Consider the following 20,088-nt stretch of genomic DNA (forward strand, 5'->3'; position numbering starts at 1 on the left):
TTCCCCCTTGGCAGTAGCGAGGCAATGCAGTTGAGCAAGGGCACCCCCCTCACCCCACTAGCAGTGCAGTAGAAATGCACTCGGCATTTCTGTCCAGAGTCCTCGAGGGAGCTCACCCGCACAACCTGTCAGCTCACATTTCTGTGGGGATTAAAAACAAAACTACGGTCTAGTCAATTGCACAGCAGCTGCTCTGCTCCTTTCAGCCTCCGCGTCCCATCAAGACCTACTAACCATGCTGTTACCTGCCATGACAGGCACATGCACAGCTCCTGCATAGGTCAAGCCATTGCAGATACTGTCACTGTCACCAGGCACAACCAATTCCCAGCATAAATCAAGGGAATAAGACAATGTAATGCACAAGCAGCTGGACTGAGAAATGGCAGCTTTGAAGGACCTTTATCAAACAAACTTTCTGCATTCCCAGAAATGCAGGCCACATGATGACCTATTTGTAACTAGACCGTTAACGAAGCTTTGGTATGGACACGGCACTTATCTACTCTTAGTAGCACATTGCAGCAGTTTTAACTCTAGTGCTTATTCTTCACTGCAATTAATGTAAATAACCCCAGCTTTGACTCAACAGTGGGGCTCTGGCCACCTTTAAGGAAGTATTCTAGGACTCTCTGCCACCCAAGATAACAAGGTGCCTTCTATAGCATGTTCCTGGAAGCAGAAAACATTTTGTTACTTGTGTAATCCCTTGTACACAGAGGATTTTGGCCTGCTGCTGAAGTTCCTAAGACTGCCTCATGGTACCACCAACTGTATTTTGCACTGCAGTACAAAGGTACTGCACACACCCAGTGCAAGAGCAAAGGTCTGACTACAGTCAAACCATGATGTCCCCCAGAACACTTTATTCGGCCTCTTCATTTCTCATCTGCCACCTGCTCATTTCATTTGATGGAACACAGATTTTGTACTGAAAAAGCCTAGGGACAGTCATTCCTTACTTCCTCTGTCCTCTCAAGGTTTCACAGACCTGCACCACTGCTCTTCCAGGCTGATGAGTTCTCAAGCATGTAGTTATTATTCCAGAAGTCCTCCCATAAATTCGATTATTCTCATCCTTTTTCAGGGGCAACTCCAGCCAGGTGGCAAGCATCACCTGCAAAGATCCATGAGAGAGCAGGCAAAGAAACAAAACAGCGTGACACCTACAGCCATGCCTTCCTGTGATCTCCAAGAGCTTAAGGACACTCAACAGGGCCCACTATCTGCAGGACAGCAATGTGGAAGCAGCTATGATAATGGCAGAGCAGCTGTACACAGCAACTTCCCTGCCTATGCAAAAGCAGAGAATGCCATTAAAGTTGACTCCAGCAGTAGCATCCGCTACGGCAATCCCCACTGTTCAGGGAGCCTGGACAGGGTTTATTGCACAAGAGCAAGACCAAATCCCAAGGAAAAGACAAATCTCAGCTCACTTCCCCAGCCTGCACACCCTGAACAGAGAAGCTGATGGGTTCTGCCATCACACTTACGTGTTACTCAGCAGCTACCATGTCATCTTGCAGCACAAAAATCAGTCCTGACTCTGGGTTAATTTCAAAACCCAGAAAAAGACACAAATAAGAATCAGTTCCAACTTCTACATAAGCTTTTTCCCAAGCAGAGAAAGATATCCTATAGCAAAGACCCCTGACACACCCAGGAACAGCACAGTCAAAGGCTTCACAGTCAGTTATTTAGACCTGGAGACCATTCTCTGCACAGTCCTCTGCTGCCCTAGTAATAGCCTTCCAAGAAGGAAAAATCCACCTCCAACAAAAGGACATCAAGTTCTTTTATTATCTCATAGATTTAGAAACTGAAAGTTATTTCTTTCTCTGTAATATGGACCATTTGAGAAAGCAAGCATGACCATTTATGCCAAACTTACTTTTATTTCTTTATTTTACAAACAAAAATATACATTTATTCTATATTTTCTCTCTTTTTGCTCCCCTTTCCCCCCTTCCCTCCACACAGAACACTCCTGCTTGAGGTCCATTTTGAATATGGCATTATATATACATACAAATACAACAGGAGGAAGATCAGTCCATGATCTAGCACAGAAGCTCCTCAGCAGCAGAACATAGGACACTCCAACAACACGGGAGTCCTGCCAGTGAAGGACAGGATGGACATGTTGACCACCTGCACAGGTGATTCTTCAGCACTGAATTCAGCCAATAAAAAGGCTAATTCATAACCTGCTCTTCACATCAAGGAGGGCAGGTAAGTCCACTCAGGATGTTGAGAGCCACCAAATACTCCTTTGGATGGCAAACAGTTGCTCCTCTATTTCTCAGCTGCTTTAAGACCATCATATCTCAGCACTGTCCAAGGCCCACCAACTCCAGGGAAGCTTTCCAAGTTTCCCCACGCTGTCTACCAGCAGTTCAGATCAGTCATAAGCAGCACTAGGAGCAGCAGGAGGGTAGTTCTGACACCTCCATCCCTTCCAGAGGACATGAGCACATGTGGCTCAGGCCAATGCAAGCAAGTGACAGGAGCAGCACAGAACACTTTGCTGATGTGGCAGGGTTGAGCTGGCCACTTCCTTGTCCAGCCCTTACATAGTCACTGCATGGAGGGGAAGAGTGAAAGGCTGTTGACCTGCATGAGACAATTCACCTCTCACACAAAGGGAAACCTTTTTTCTTCAAAAGTACATTTTTCTTTAAAAGGGGGAAGTCTTTGTTTTCAAGGTGCCAGTGCTACTTAGAGGCCTGCAGGGCAAAGTCCACAGGCAGAACAGAGAGGCTGCATTGCTCATTAACAAAAAAAAAGATAAGCAAAGGGCCTGCATAGTTTTGGCAACCAATATGAACTTTGTGTTCTTACCCTGGTAACCAATGCTTCCCCCACCTGCTCATGATCCAAACTAACAATTCCACACTGCACCCTGCATGACAATTTCTCAGAAACTTACTTCAATATTCTTCAGGAAAAGCAGTCAGTTGGGACAAGAGATTTACACAGTCCCCAGACATTTCAAATACTCTTTCTACCACACCTAATGGGAAGTTGCTATTGCTTATAGCAGATCATCACCTACCTGGAGGACTCAGGTAGGAAAGCATCCCCAAAGCTAGAGGAATACACCTCTTCATCCTTGGAGAGCACAATATGTCCCAGAAACCAGCCTGATGCAGCTTTCACCTGAACAGTCCCTGGATTGGAACATGATGTCTTGAAACCACATAGAAGACAGCTCAGACAACAGTAGTCCCTTTTCCAGCATGGAAGAGGTTAATAAGAAGTTCCAGATGGTTTTTAAATGAACCACTTTCCACATGCACATAAGCATTTTCAACACATCAAGACATGAAACCCATTCAAAATAGCACAAGTCCAGGGATCTGAACTGTAACATAAGAGAAAGGGACACTGCCAAAGAAACACATCCATCTCCCACTTGCCTACCAACTTAAAACACCAGCCATTAATTCTAGCACATCTATGGTGTTTGAGTTCCTGACAGCTCAGCTTCTGCTCTGCCTCAAGCACCTGAACACCTCTGGAGCCTTCATCTGCAGAGTCAGTTCCCTCCTTCACAGCACTCTCCAAGACCCTGCCAGAGCCATGAAACAGGATGCAGATAGAAAATGCACCTTTTCTTGAAACTCAGCCTTGATTCAATGTTGTTACTTCGATTTTCCTGCGAGTTCAGATGCACAGCCTTCACAGACTGTTTCACAGCTACTTCAGCTCAGCTAGGCAGCAGCTCTGTCTGTTCTTGTCTCCCTATTGTTCAGCCAGTTCACATCCATGCTGCTAGCTACCATCCTGGCAAAATGCAATTCATTATTTCCATCAGTACTAGCTGAAACCAGAGATAAGCCAAAACTTTCTCTACTTTATCTTTTTCAACAGCTTTCCTCTTCAGCCACCATCACCACTTATGCTATTGCATTATGACAAAGACCCAGGCAGCCATGCTGCTTGCAAATGCCCATGAAGACCATCTTTGGTTTCAACTACCAAACTCTTTTATATATGTACAATACAGCAGTCAAATCAGCACCTTCATCCCTAAACACTGCTCCCCAAACTGGCAGACAAGTGCTTTCAGTCACTGAAAAGGAAGAGGTGCCAGGCAGGCCTGTCTTCTGGGTCATATTCACATCTGGAACACGGCAGAACAGGAAGGTTCAGTGTTTATAGGTTTATGAAGAAAACTGGTTTACATTGTTCTCAGTGACACGAAAATATTCTTTTCAACAGAATTTGGACTGCCAACTCAGTTCCACAATAGGTTTTGGAAACCCTAAGGAAGAGTGGAAAGCCATGGCAGGTAGCCAAGGACAGGTTTCCAGAGGACATCCTAACAGCTGTGGTATCAGGGAGTTTGGAAGGAAAGGAACAAGACATCACACGAAGCAGGTAGCCCTGCTTTAGGCATTGATGGCTTTCCAGCGGTCACTGTCTATGCTGTTGATACTGCCCACGTGATATGGCATGGAGGCCACGTCATCCAGGTAGGCTGTGGTGTCTATCTGAGTGCTTGAGTAGAAGCCAGAATCCATTCCTTCCTTCTTGGCAACAGCATAAGGGTGGGGTAGGTGCACATCCACATCCTCAGGCTCATCCACTTGACATTTGTAGGAGAAAAGGATCTTCGGTTCAGACCTGGAGTGATGAAAAAGTTAAAATGTGTGCTTAAGCAATGTCCTATCACAGCCACTCACCCTTAGCTGAAACTCAGCAGCACTAAGAAACTGTGTATTCAGAGCCTAAAAACATACTAGCTTTCAGGCCTGATATATACCTAGCAGAGCAACTGCCATGAAGTAATGCTAAATGTAGCTTCGGACTAAGTCACTTAAGGGAAATAAAAATCACAGAACCCGAAATCTAGTGTGGGAAAGGTGCTCTCATCTTTGGAAGTTCTGAATTACTGAGGGCAACAGCATCCAAACACCACTGGGACTCCACAGCAACCTGGTTACTGATAGCAATAGAACAGGTCCACCTCAAGCTCCACTTGTATGCATCAGGAAAACCAAAACACAAACACTTGTGTCTTAGCAGTAACCATCTCTAATTCCAGGCACTGTTCCCTTCTGATTTCAGAAGGCAGCAGAGGCACATTTGCATATTTTAAGAGCGCTTTATGCACGTAGTTATTTCAAAGCCTGCTGTTTCTTACTTATGAACAAAGCTAAAGCCTCCACCTAACCACTATTTCCCTTACCAAGATGCATCTCCTCTAAGTGGCCACGTGGCGGCAGCCCCGAGCCAGGAATCGCACTCCCGAGCGCTTTTAACCGGTGACTCTTGGGCCCGTGCTGGAGTTAACCTAACCCCTAAATCTTTTCTACAAATCTATCCCACAAAAAAACCCAGAAGACCATTTAACCTTCCAAGATTCAATCTCTCAGTAACCATTTAGTTAACAGCTACAGTGGGAAAAACTCTGTACTAAACAAGACACAGACACTGAAGTAGTAATCCTACTACTGAGAGGTGGTACTGAGAGTGATCTGAGAGGAATATAGCTATCAGCTCTACTTTGCATGCAAAAGAGCCTTGGATAGAAGCAAGCAGCTCTGGATCACACAAGAAAGACTTCAAGGCCAGAAAGGAGAAACTGCTTCCCTATCTGGCACTTGAGCCATTGCCTTTATTCTACAGATGGGGAGAACCTGAGTGCAAAACAATCAAATGACAGTCTACACCCTGTGAACTCCTGTGCCAGGCTACTCACCCAAAGAAGCCTTTCAGGAATGCCACATATATGAGAGGTGCAAAGAAGCTGAAGTAAAGGAACGTGGTTGCATCAACACAGCTGTCAACAACAAAAGGGAAGAAGGAATTTAGCACCCAAGCACAATACAGCTGGATAACACTAGTCACATCCCCCTAGAATGATCTAATTTCCCTCCAGAGGACAAGTCTTGTGCTAAACAGATTCAAGCTGATGTAAAGTAAACAGACATTGTCATCAACATGTGTCACTACTCCTAGACACTCAGAGGGAACCATGCCAAGACTCAAGGTCTGACTAAGGTCACAGTCTCAGTGCTCCCAATTTTGACTAACAGAAGCAACACAGACCCCTCCAGAATGAGACTCTAGATATGAATAAGGCTATTTCTAGCAAACAGACTATTGCCTCCATTATTACCTAAAACACATGAGCCAATGGCCAGGCATCGGTGGATCCAAACTGTAAGTTTTTCTCACCACCTCAAGAACACTGCAGAGCATACAACTCCACAGACCTCTCCCCCGTGAATTTCTTGACCACTTAGAAGTCTTTTGGCACAAACCAGACCCAACATCTTTATTTCTTCTGAGGAACACAGCACAAGTTTATCTCCTTGGGAGAGGCAGCGATGAAGCACGCTCAAACGCAACACAATCAACTGGGCTGTAGAACTCCTGCCCCAGCATACATACCACAGTCCTTCTATGATATCCACACAGAGAAGAGCACTACCCAGGCCCTGCACCAGGTTCAGCAGTGCCAGGATTCCAGCATAAACATAAAAACTCTTCCTGGCTGTGGAAAAGGCATGGACACAGGTAAGAACAAGCCCAGTACAAATCTGGTTTGCCACCTCCATCAAACACACAGAAGCACCTCACCATCTTGTCTAAGAACTCCTGAAGAATTAAGACTGTCCCATGCTGGCAGGATTGATGGAGGTATAGTGGACTAAACCACATCCTCCTGCATGTGTATATATGGTTTTTGAAAATGTGGTCGTGGCAACACATGCGAAGAGTTTATAGGCAAGCATCCGAAACCAGTGGCAGTCACACAACTGAGCATAAGAAAAATAAACAAAAACCCCCACAACCAGAAGCTGAACTCTTCCAATGAGCAGCACTAACAAAACTGCTCAGGAGACCTGGACAGGAGCAGCAGGATATGCTGGACACTGGGTATGTCAGGCTTGCAGCATGTGCCACACACACGCACTCCTCCAGAGCACCCACACAGAGGGCAACACTATTTAAGACAGAACAGCCCAATGCAAACAGCTCAGTATAGCTTCTCTCCCTATTCAAGAGCTGCAGATATTCTGCAACAAAAAGAAAAACCAGAGAAGCATCTTAATAAAGTAAATGCAAAGAAAAAACTTGAGCAGCTCACAATTAGCCATGCTTCCTCAGGGGATGACCAGCATGTACACTTCAACTAATCATTCATACATTCAAGCTATTATTAGGAAGCCATTTCTTGTGACTTTCTGAACTTTATATATTTACACCTGTATCGTTATCTGATCAGTAGATCTGGTTTTTATTATGGAATTGTTTAGCTACTGAAGTAGCAAAGTAATTGCTCTTGCTGTGCTCTCCAAAAAGTACAACATGCTGTTTCCCCAGGGGTAACTTAGCAATCCTTTGCCATGTACCTGTACCCTGAGACAGTGGGAGGTACCTGCAGCACAACCACATAGAGGAACCTCTTACTCCCACTTATGTTTTATGCTGACACTGTCTGCATCTATACTATGGAAGACACTATGGTCACTTACAGGGCAAAGAAATCCGGTCTTTGAGAGGAGTTTTTGGAAGAATCACCACCAAGGAATAGACCTGTTGAGACAAAGAACTAACTCAAGTACCTCTGCAGGAATAGTGCATGGTGCCACACACACCCTAGATGTCTCAAGACAGAGGTACATAGCTCCTGATATTAAACCCAGTGCAGATGGTGAAGGCCTCACACCTCATCCCCACCAGCACAAAAAGGCTACTCACTGAGAAACAAGAGAGAACATCTGCTTTCAGCTGGAATTCAGCTGCCACAGCTCACACCACTCCCACCTCACCTTTACTACTTCGAGCTTCCCTGCCACATGAGAAGCGTCAGTGCTGCACTGTGTGGGGCAGGAGGGGCACTAGGGCCTTATTGTACACAAAACATCCTCCCTGCCCCATTGAGAAATTACAAAGAAGCTCTCAGAGTGCATAACACATGCCCAGTACTTACCAGAAAGAAGAAACAGGAGCTGGCAAGCCAAAAGTGTCTCCCTCCATGGCCATAGATGTTGAAGTCTTCTGCTGAGAGGTGGGCATCAGGGTAGAGGATTTCCAGGGTGCCCTAGGAGAGAAGAGACACCAACATAATTGTATTATAACCATCATCCTCACTACAGAAGGTGCCTGAACAAAGAAGACTATGTCTAAAGAAGTTCAGGCACAGCTGTATCTGCCACCTAAGATGAACCACAGCCCTGCTTAGATCAAGCTCACACAGGAAAAGTGGAAGAAATTGAAAAAAAGGGAGGGGAAAAAAGTGGCAGGAATCTGCATCTGAAGGAAATGAGCATCAGTGACATTCCAGAAGAAAGAATGAAGAGACAGGGGATGCAAGCAATTGTCTGTTTAAAAGACAGAGTTACATTTCCATCTCTAAAGCAGACCTTTCCTGATGAAAAATCCAGACTATAAAAAGCCCACACTTGTGGAGTAAGTGGGAAAGGACACTCTCATTCACTTAAAACTCCTGAAAAATGGTATGAACAGAAGCTATCATGTAAATAGACAGTGGAGAGAGAAAAGAGCTTCTAAGCACTCCTGAACCCAAATATAGCTCCAACCCTTGACATTAAACGAGGCTCCCCCAGATTTATCATATGGTAATGATCAGCTCACTGCCTACACAAGCAAGAGCCTGGTCATGGAACAAAGAGCTCTGTGTTGCTCTAGCACTGTCCCAAGTACAGAGACAGAGGGCTGACCACTTACATATCAAGAACAAACCCAGACACATACTGCATTGTTCAGAGGAATAGAGACAGCTAATATACTGAGCTAGCAAGCCAGCTGCTAGTTTGAAGGGAAGCAAGAGCTCTCAGAGTCCGGAGACAAGAGACTCACTGCACTGCCCTTATCTGGCAAACACACCTCAGATCCCTCATCCACCTTCCAAGGCACTTCAGACTAAATTCAGAACTTGTGGCTCAGGTGTTAAAAAAAAAAAAAATCTCACTCCTGTTTCAATGTTCACTTGATGCAACCCATCTAAACCTCACCTTTCTTCACCTAGGCTGAGCCATTATTGCCACAAAAAGGACATGAGATAGAGTCTAGTGTACTCTGGGGATGCTTATACATTGCCACAAGCATCCTGTCTTATCCTAAAACCTCATCAAAAGAGTAAAGATGCCACTTTCCAGATAGGAGTCCCACACCTAACCACCTAGCTCCAAGTGAAATCCTCTCTTTTGCAAAGACTAATTCTTCTGCTCCAATGTACTCACCTGGGTGACAGAATATGCCAGAGACAGCACTGTAGTGATTGCCAGAACACGTTTCACACTTGACTTGCTCTCCAGGTGACCTGGAATTAAGAACCACAGAAATGACTCATGATGCGAACCCCGCTCTGATAAAAATCAGTTCTCTCCAAAACCAATACAGGAAAACATCTCTAATTCCAGAGGCCTTCAAAGGAAGGTTAAAGTTCACTCAACTGCTATAAATTGCTTCCCTGTTTGTGGAGTTGAGCTCTTCACAGACAAAATAGTACTTACAAACAACAGTTCTTGCTTTCCCCCTAACACAGAGAATTCCACACTAACATAGACAAAGTAACTTAATTCTTCCACAGGGTTTAACAAAATAAAAAAACCAAAACAAACAAACACCCAAAACCCAAGAACCAAGTCAGTAATGACTCCAGTATCACATACTCTGAGATGTTGTGTTTATTCTCAGGAAGAAAAGATTTATGGGAGACTGGGTTAGAATAGGGAAGAAGGGCTGATATCATTTGGAGAAATCTAAACCTCCAGAAACTCTTTCTAACCTAAATTATGCTATGAGCCATCAAAAGATGAAAGAGCTTGTGCTCAGTTATCCCACTGGCAGATGGAACTGATGCCTACCAACCCTTCTCCTCTACCTCTGGCCCACAGGAAGGGGTGCTCCAAACTGCATTTTCACTTGGAAGAAGTAGAGTTTCAGATTGCAGGTACAGTTAAAACATTTGAATGAAGCCAGGATGGAATCAAACCAACCAAGGAGGGGATTGAAGGACCCCCAAAAGCACAATCTTAAATAAAATGGAACTGAAGCAAAGATCAGACTGTTGATACCTGTGCATGTCTTTTTCACCTGAACTATACATTCCATCACATGCTCACAGGACAAAGCAAGCACACTGCACAAGCCACAGATCTGTAACAACAATCAAGCTTGCAGCCACTTCTAACTAGAACTCCCCAGTTTGTCCTTTGTCTTTATTCCAGAGCTCCCTCACTTGACAGAATCACTATCTCCACAAAGTTGTAGATGCAGCCTCTGTGCAAAGCAAGGGAATAGGAAACAAAGCACTGAAACACCTCCTGACACATACCAAAGGCAAGGCCTAGAATCACCACGCTCAGTTCAATCGCCAGAAGGAAGAATCTTGTGATCTCCCACAGGATCTGAAGGATAACAGAAACCAGATAAACACAATTAGATGGAGCCAGGAACCAGTCATAATTTAATACAGCAAAACTCTACTCTCTGCTCCAGGGGATGGCAGCCTCTGAACAGAGCAGGTCATTTCCATAAACCCACCACGTGCTTTCTAGGAATACCAATTACATGCTTGTTCCAAGCCCTGCCCATGCCCATGAAACAGCCCAGTTGTGTGGGAGCAAGCAAAGAGCATGCCTGCAAGAGAGAGGAAGTGGCTGTGATCTGCCACTCATCTTGGATGTGTTCTTTTAGCTGTATTCCCAAGAATCACCAACCCAAGAAGACATCAAAAGTATACTAAATAGGGTCAAGCAGTAGATTCTGCAGTACAGTTACAACTGAACAAACTCAGTTTTCTGCATTCCTCCAAAGCCACCAGTCCCTAAATTTAAAGTATATTCAACTCCAAAGCCCTCCCACTTCCCATGTCTTGTGGTGAAACAAGATCAAAAAAGTCAGCAGGTGAGGTAACTTCCCAGGCAGTCATGTAATGCATCAGTGGCAAACCTAGATCAATAATCCAGATTCTGGTTTATAAATGCTTTTCCTCTGATCACTGAATGGCACTCTTGAACATACACAATACTTACAGGCATTTGATGAGATTTCAACGCTCAGAAAACACAGAACCACAGAACTACAGAATGTTAGGGGTTGGAAGGGACCTCTCGAGATCGTTGAGTCCAACCCCCCCGCCAAAGCAGGATCACCTAGGGCAGGCCGCACAGGAATGCATCCAGGTGGGTTTTGAAAGTCTCCAGAGAAGGAGACTCCACAACCTCTCTGGGCAGCCTGTTCCAGTGCTCCATCACCCTCACAGTAAAGAAGTTTCTCCTCATGTTGAGGTGGAACCTCACACACAGTGTATTTGTGTGTATGACAGAAAACAAAAGAAAAATGATAAAATACATGTTTACGTGGGAAAAAAAAGCTTGACAGTATCTCTTTTACGGCATGACTTCTCAGCAAGGTGCAGTTAGCAGCAACACCAACAGAGCTGAAAACAACTCCACCTTCTCACCTATTCTCCATTATTCACATCCCAGACCTACATCTACTCCAGAGGTGAATGAACTTGCTACAAGCATCCAGCCACTGACAACAAGCAGTGTATTACAATACTTTAACAGGGAACATTAAAGGGAAAAGTAAAAGAACCAGACTGATCCCAGAGAAAAAAGCCAGAAGACCTGTACACTATGGGTGGCTCTTATCTAGCAGCTCAGAAACTACAGAGCCTTTTGTTTTAGGTAATACTCTACTAAAAGTCAAATGACCACAAAGAACAGCACGTACAAAGCTATTTCCTGTTTGCTCAGGGTTCACCTTGTGCTCAGAGTGGCTGCAAGGACATTCAGCTATCAGTCTCAAATGGAAATTCAGATTTATTCGCTTTCAATACAAAAGAATTAAACATTTTTCCAAAAGTCACTCAACTACTGCAAGTATACCAAAGCCCAGGTCTTGCCTATCCACTAAAGGTATCTGAATGTTTAGATGATCCCTGCAACAGGAAAGTTTTGCTGCCACTGTTTGTGTGTCTATTTTAGGAAGTCCATTGTTTCACAGCCCTGGATGTTGTGACTATTTAGATAGAGCTATCAGAAGAGGATTCTGTAGTACATGAGTACTGCAAAAACCAAACCCACCTTCCTCTTGAATGGATATAAAAGGGAAAGCACAGCAGGCTGGTGTGATCAGAACTGCAGAAAACAGTGTGGTACCTACCTTATCTGCAACTGTGGCAGCATCAGAGGCACTCACAGTCATGGAGACAACAGCACGAGCAATCCCAACTAAAGCCACCACAAATACCTACACAAAAAGATACCAGAAGTGAGGTCATGTCTATAAGGCACATATGTAGGAGTGACCAGAAAGCCTTCTGGAATGCCATTTCCAGGTCATCTTTCAAACCTGATGTGTATTAAGGATTTCCTGCAGCAGATTAATTTGCTGAAGAAGATTCCTCAGGCCTGTTAGATGTAGGAGCACTGGTTTAGAATTTAGGATGGAACAGATCTCCTCAACTGTCAGATTAAATAGTTCTGAAGAGGTTTCATCCACTCCTTACAATAGTATCTTTACAGGCAAGCAGTCTTCCCACAGACCACTGGGGCAGGGCAGGAGGAAAAAAAAAAAAAACAGACAAAACCCGTATCCCTCCAAATGACAAGATCAAGATCAAATGACTGAATAAACCACTCACATCAGACAACAGAAATCACTCACCTGACTACCATACTTCAGGTCTGTGATAAAGCTAAAATCTACAATTCTCTCTCTCAACACTGACAATGCTCAGGAATGCAGCAGAAAGTCAGCTGCAACCAGCAGCTTTAAAATACCTTACCCTGCTGCACAGTGCAACACAGAGATACTTAAGTCAACTCATGACAGCAGGGAGCTCAGCAAGGCTAATTTACCAACTCCTGTGCTGTCACAGCCGTACTATGCAATTAAGAGCTCAGTTGGATATACCTACCCTCTGCTGTGCAGACTTATCCTCTAAAAAAGCAGATTTTTCCAAATAAAATTCTGTGAGGCACAGGCTCATTCTAATGATGCAGGCATGAGACAGCTAAATCTGTCAGAGAATGAAGAGTTCAAGCTGATTCTGAAGTGTCTGGAGAATGAAGTGACCGATAAGCCACCTACAGCTGAATGTTTCTTCCTTAGAGAAAGAAGGGACGCAAATGGCAGGAAAGAGTAATTCATCACCCTCTCCTGGGGTGGGAAACTCTGACAAAACATTGACAAAGAAGAAGGGTCCCTGAACAAAATGTTCTAGAGCAACTACAATGCATACATAGATGAAAACAGACCCTTTTTGCTTTCCCTAAGTAGGCTGAAACTTTGCCAAACCTATTAGCTTTAATATCTACTCCACAGGAAAGCATTCCTACAGCCACTTGAGAGGAAATCCTCACAGAACACACTTCCATCATCATTTCCCAATAACATGCTCTGGAACATCAAACTGAATGAAACTGTTTTCCTCTAAGGCTATTTCATCACTTTCTGCTTTTCTGACTTGAAAAGTCAACATCACAAAGTCAGTTCACTTTTTAATCCCCTCTGGTTTATCAAGAGTTTCACTTTCCAAAGCCTTTGGCATGAACTTCCCACTGAGCCATGTGCATTACTGGAAGCATAAAGGAAGATTTAAATCCAGATTGGAAATGTCTGGTAATGTTTTTACAAGTTTGGACCACTGTGTACCAATGTGGTCATCCAAAACTCTGCACAAGCCCAGGGCTCACACTCCAGGCATGAAAGAGCTAACAAGATTTCCCACCAAAGATGTAGTTGAGGCTACTAGCTCAGATCTGGTTTTGATGCTTCTTGAGTTTTGACATGCCAGGCCTCCAGCCCAATTCAAACACACATTGATTTCTACAACTTGTACTCAAACTCACTAAAGAAAAGCAAGCACTAATGCAAGCCAGGGTCATAAAAACACTAAAATGAAGCTTCTGAACAATACTTTTAAGCAAATTTAGGTGAATTTACTTTTTTTAACTGGGGAGAGAACAAAACCTTAGATGTTTGAGAACTGTACTGCCTAAATATTCTGTTTCCACCTTAAGAAGCATGAAGAGCAGCAAGTCAGCAGCCACTGATATCATGGGAGAGAAACAAACTGGGTTGGATTTCTACATTCTCAGACTAACCAGAACCCTGTTAAATCATTTTCTACAGAGGATGGTCAAGCTTTTCAACAGCTTCACATAAATAACTCTCCAATGTTTCTTTTTCACTGCCTCAGTAAGAAGCTGTTTTTGTGTCACATGCTACTTACTGCATGGAGCAAGGAAAGTGTAAGAATACTGGAATTCAAGACAACAAAGCAACAAAAAAACAAACAAAACAAATAAAAAAGAAAAAAGAAAAAAAACTCCACAGGAAAACAAAATCCACTCAAATCCAGCAGATATGGTGCCAGAATCCGTAAAAAGCAGAACTCAGACAATGAAAAAAAACAACCATCTGTGTTTACTCATAGTACACCTTCAACTCAAAATGGATTTTATCCCTGTGAGATCTGGTCTAGGCTCTCTCTCTCCAGTAGTTCATGAGTAGGAATAAAACCCACTCACTCATCACTTCACAAGCACAGTGGTACTCACTAGTATGTAGAATGTAGTGAAGATTGGGCTGGAAGTTACCCGGATTTTGGCCCTGGCAGAGGGCAGTTTCCAGAGAAGAAACATAAAGAAAAGCACATTGGGAACCAGGAGCAGAAGATCCCAGTAGCGGACCCTGCAAAAGTAAATAAAACAGGTTTTGTCCTGTTCTTCAGCATCTGGAAGTGCTGACACCAGCCCCACTCCTTTTTCAACCAAACTGAGAAATAAAGCTCTCTCTCCCCTGACCCAGGGTCAGATCATTATCTCATTTCTTCTGTCTCACCTGGACTTCCCAATGTCCTCATAGAGCAACAACAGGCACTTGTGCGGCACAGTGATGTTGGTGTCATTGATTGCCTGCGTGGTTGTTGGCACCGAAGTTGTCACATTATCCAGTGGTGTAACCAGGGCAGTTGAATGTGTGATGTTGTCAGACACTGAGAACCTCATCACAGACATCACAGACTGGAACATCCTGCCTTCCTTCTGGTTCAGGTCCAACCCAGCATAGGGCAGCCACAGAAGAGACAAAAAGCAACATTCAATCAGTTGTGAGTCAGAGCTGAAGAGCACATCCCTGCCATTAGGCCCCTGCACAACTGCTTCCTGCTATTTGCAGCAAATTACCATCATCTGAAAGACTGGATTACACAATGAACACCTGAACTATTCTGATTTTAAGCATGGCAGTAAGGCTGTGAAAAGGCAGTGCCTAAAACCATGTTAAGCGTAAAGCTCTTCAGCTTCTTTGCATCCAGCAGTCTCAACCACATTGCCCTTCTCAGACAGATCAGCATCATCCCTGGTAGCTTACAAAAGCCAAAACCAGGTACAGTCCTGTCTAATGGGTTTCCTGAGGTCAAGCCCTCAAGCAGCAGGGCACTGTGATCAGAATCAGAGCAGCCATGGCATTCGGTTCTTTTGCCTGCACTGCCTTGCACCTCTCCTGTCTCTCAGAGATGACAACATGGAATTTACCATTTCCCTGATGAAACTTTTTTGTGTTATCTTCCCTGAGAGAACATTCACATCTTTTCCACCACCTGTCCACCCCCCAGACCCTACACTACTATGATATTAACTGTCCTTCCAGAAGTTAAAGGGAAACTGCTGTGATCCATAACCTCTGAGTGCTTCATGCTTATGACTTTGTCAGAAACTACACCAGCCATTTTCTCTCCCTGTGGGTTCTATGATCATCTTGGAAGCTTAAGTGGACTACAGCCTGCAGTACTTTAGATCAGGATTTAGTATATATTAATTAAATCATTATATACTGATTTACCTTACTAAGCCCACTACTGATTTAACGTATCACTTTCTGCAAATCCTCTGCTCTTCCCACCCTTAAACAGAAACCCTCATCCTTAAGGCACCTGGACTGCCGAGGAGCTGACTACAAACAGGAGGTCCTAGCCTCTCTCCTGACATTCCCCAACATATTCAAAAAACTAACAAAAGTCTCTATCAGCTGGCATCTTAAACATGCACACTGCCAGAAATCACTCTAGCAGTCTGTGTGCTAGAGTTGATCCAGGATTCATCTCAGGAAAAAAAACCTCTCCCTGCTTGACTAGCCCTGGATGCCACAGCAAAACCTGGCAGGCTCTGTGACAGGACTCAGAAGGCATTTTCCTTGTGAGGTTCTGGGTAACTCACAAGTCAGAAACAAATCAGCACAGCCCCATGTCATCTGTTAAGCTCTCAGAGTTCAGTAGCACCTTCCCTTCAAACCACTCGAGACTGTCAGCCACAGACTCCCCTTTCCTTTCAGGGGCTGAGACTCTTCTCAGGTCTTCTGAGGGGTAAGGGGAACATCCTACCCTCAGCTAACAAACCCTCCTTTTGATTCATCCATGTTGACAGACACTCATTGAGCTGGGACTTTTCCTCTGCGACTGCCATATGCTGTGCTACATAAGAGATCACATTAAATAAACGCACACAGACCTGGAAAGATCAACTTTGAGCCAAGATGGCAACATCTGTGCTAAAAAGTCCTAAGCTCTACAAGAGCTTCTAACAAACTTTCACCTTCCTTATCTCTACAAATGTCCTCTCTTCCCTCCAGCTTCTCACTTTTCTGAATTGACACTATTTAAAATAATTTTGCTCCCTTCTCTTCCTCTGAAACTCCTCTACCCTCTCCATAGCAGCAAAGATAAGTATGTTCACATTTGTCAACACAGAAAAAAATATACCAAATTAAAAAAAAAAAAAAAGGCTGGAGAAGAGTAGGTAAAAACCTCACTGAGCATGGGTACCATAGTACCATGAACTGCAAACCATAACACTCTCCTAATATTTCTTCTGGGACAATGAATTTGATCTGCCTGTCCCACTGAAAAGAGCTCAGGAATAAAGCTGCAAGAAAATTACACAGGAAAAACATCTTCCTTTATAGAAAGAACAAACAGGCTCCATTCTTTGGGCCTAGAAGCCACCACTATCATGCAACAACAGCGAGCTGCTGATAAAGAGAGTAGTTGGCCACACGTAACAACGCTCAAGTCACAAAGTTTCAAAGGGCAAAGAGAATCAAACTTACCTCAGCCAGGCTGCTTGCTATGGCCTTGTACTAATATTTGTATCAGTATTCTAATTTTCCTCCCAAGATGGAGCATACACAAAGCAGAGCAACAGAACATCCAACATGATAAGAAAGGGCAGCCAAAGCCATTAGCCAGACAACACAATCATCATGCTTCTGTAACAGCTAAGGCCCAAAGCAAAGATACAAGGAACTGGCCCATTCCTGTTGGAATCACCAGCAAAAACTCTGTGGCAACAGGACCATGAACTGATGGCAAGTATCTGATTAGGCTTTGGCATACCCAGCAACACTGCTGCTGACAGCACACTGTCCAAACCCTCACCCTATCTAGTCCAAAAGAAATCCAGTCAGCTGAGCATATTCAAGAGATCACTCACCACACCCTACCTCCACCGGGCTGCTCACTGCAGCCAGCCCAGCCTACACAACCGGGATAAAATCACCCCATAGCCACATAAAAGGAAGCCAGTGCCACAGTCCCGGTCTCCCTTTTCCTTCTGGCATCCATTATCTATTCACCATACACCAGAAAACAAAATAAAATGCTTTTCTACACTACAACTGAAGCCAGCCTGACTTGGCACAGGCTCATTTCTCTGCACTGGACTCCTGAATTGCACTCAGATGAAGAACATCAACATGACTCGTAGGCTGCTGTGACACAGCTGCTGGGGAAGGCTCGGCTCCACCTCCAGTGAAAATGCCTCCCACCCAGGGGATGTTGTTTCTTGATCAATGGTACTATAATCATATCAGAGCTCAGAGAAATTCGGGGCTCACATCACTGGTAATTCTGTGTTCTCAAAACCCAACCACACTACCAGAGTTTCAGCTCTAATTAAAAAAAAAAAAAAAGTGCTCTTCATTTCTGAAAAAGAGTACCAGAAAATCTTGTAAGTACAGATCATACTACACACTGCTCCTTAAAACATTTTATTAGTGCAAGTAAAAGCTGCACTGTCCAGATTCATGCTTAAATACAACTGTCACTTCAATACTTAAATGCTTAAAAGCAAAACAGCTCTTCAAGCTTCAGTTTGGTCATAACAGTTGCATTTTTGCATTTCACCCTTTGAACTCACAAGACAGGGACTTTCTACCAGTGATCTAAGACCTCTCTTTTCTCCAAGTTTTGCTCGGGACTAAACTTAAAAAGAAAAGAACTGCAATGCTAAAAGAACAACCAGAGAAAAACACCAAAAGCAGAAGCAAAACCAATAACCCACAACTATCAGAGAGAATCCCAGTTCAGGGACGTCTGTCAGCAGTAAGTATCCTGGTTTGTTTTGGGTTCGTTGTTTGTTTTGTGGATTTTTTTTTTTTTTTGGGGGGGTGGTGTTTGTTTGGTTTTTTAACTCTAGAATGTGGGTGTACATGCAACAAGCAAGAAAGCAGCAAATGAAGCCAAGTAACAGTAGTACATAGTGACTTCCATTCTACGCTGCCAAGTAAACGTTGTCTATTTTGAAGGCTACTAAAGTATCTAGAGACTGCAAAAAAACGTTAAGTTACATTCTATCCCTTTTACGATCGGCAAAGGTGCCTCTGCCACAGGCGGGCTCCCAAGCTGCAAGAGGAAGGATCCGCTGAAGCGTTTGCAAAGGACAGGGGAGAAGCTCAGAACACCGAGGTCATCCCAGGCCCCCGGTAACCTCCGAGCTCCAGGCAAGGCACGGAGGTTTCTTCCTACACGAAAAGCGCAGTTAGACAGCAAAGCCTGGCTACTGGAGCCTGACAGGTACGTTCAGACTCTCCGCTCGCTCGGGGACGACTGCTGGAATTCGACAGTCCCTCGGGGCCCCGCACAGACCCGGACCCCGGCCTCGCCGCTCACCTCGGAGGGCCACGGCCTCGCCGCAGGCAGGCCGTGCCGCCAGGGCAAAGCCCACCCCTTCGGGATGAGGTGCCCCACCGCCCCAGCCCGTAAGTCCCTCCCTGTAAAGCCCCTCTCCCGGCGCCAGCTCCACTCCTACCCGCCGCGGGCGCCCGCCCCTGCCTCCCCGGCGACGGTGCTCAGTCGCGGAGGCCCAGCCCCACCATCCCAGGCCCCGGCCCCGCCGCTCCCCTCAGCCAGGGAGCGTCACTAAAGAGTGACTGGAGCAGAGCACCGCACCGCCAGAGCCGGGCGGGGGCGATATATTTTCGGGAGTGTGAAGCGGCACTATTGAGAGAGAGTCCCCAAGAGGGAAGCCGCTTGGACCAATCAAAGACTAGAGAAGAAAGACTCGGTGACAGAGGCCGAAAGAAATAGCGGCGCCAGCCAATGGGAAGGGGTGAGAGGCGGGACTCGGGGGGCGGGCCTGCCGCCCTTTAAAGTGCCGCGGGCCTCTGTTCTTCCGTCTGTTGGCTAGGTGACGTCTCTGGATCGCTGAGCCGTTTTGCTTGATCACTCTCTGAAATGAGTGGGAGTAATAAAGCTTCCCCCTCTCATGCCCTCTTCCCTGCCAGCCCCCTGCACTATCTTTTTATTGAGAGCAGCCCTGCAGAGAAGGACTTGGAGTGCTGCTGGGTGAAAAACTGGACAGGAGCTGGCAATATGCGCTCACAGCCCTGAAGGCCAACCGTGTCCTGGGCTGTGACCCCAGCAGCCTGGGCAGCAGCTCAAGAGAGGGGATTCTGCTCTCTGCTCTGGTGAGACCCTGACTGCAGTGCTATGTTCATCTCTGGAGTCCTCAGCATGGGGTAAACATGGATCTATTGGAGGGGTCCAGAGGAGGGCCACAAATATGATCCAAGGGCTGGAACACCTCCACTGTGAGGACAGGCTTACGAGAGTTGGAGTTGTTCAGCCTGAAGAAAAGGCTTCAGAAAGACCTTGTTGGGGCCTTTCAGTACTTGAAGGGGGCCTACAGCAAAGTTTGGGAGAGTCTTTTTATCAGGGCCTGTTGCAACAGCACAGGAGACAATGGTTTTAAACTGTAAGAAAGGGGATTTAGAGTAAATGCAAGGAAGATTTTTTTTTGCAGTGGGGGTGGT

The 20,088-nt window shown here is 45.1% G+C and overlaps 1 protein-coding gene across 1 annotated transcript; it reads right to left on the bottom strand.

Moving 5' to 3' along the window:
- Positions 1-1,885: 1,885 nt before the first annotated feature.
- On the bottom strand, positions 1,886-19,112 carry TPRA1 (transmembrane protein adipocyte associated 1). The gene is made up of 11 exons (XM_054387685.1): positions 19,086-19,112; positions 14,842-15,044; positions 14,559-14,691; positions 12,157-12,243; positions 10,319-10,391; positions 9,222-9,301; positions 7,949-8,059; positions 7,491-7,551; positions 6,403-6,505; positions 5,708-5,788; positions 1,886-4,629 (listed from the first exon to the last, which is right to left on the bottom strand). Exons 2-11 carry the CDS (start codon positions 15,030-15,032, stop codon positions 4,395-4,397), a joined length of 1,155 nt encoding a protein of 384 aa, XP_054243660.1. The 5' UTR covers positions 15,033-15,044; positions 19,086-19,112; the 3' UTR covers positions 1,886-4,394.
- Between the last annotated feature and the right edge of the window lie 976 nt (positions 19,113-20,088).

Source organism: Indicator indicator, chromosome 15 (genome assembly GCF_027791375.1).
Source record: "Indicator indicator isolate 239-I01 chromosome 15, UM_Iind_1.1, whole genome shotgun sequence".
NCBI lineage: Eukaryota > Metazoa > Chordata > Aves > Piciformes > Indicatoridae > Indicator > Indicator indicator.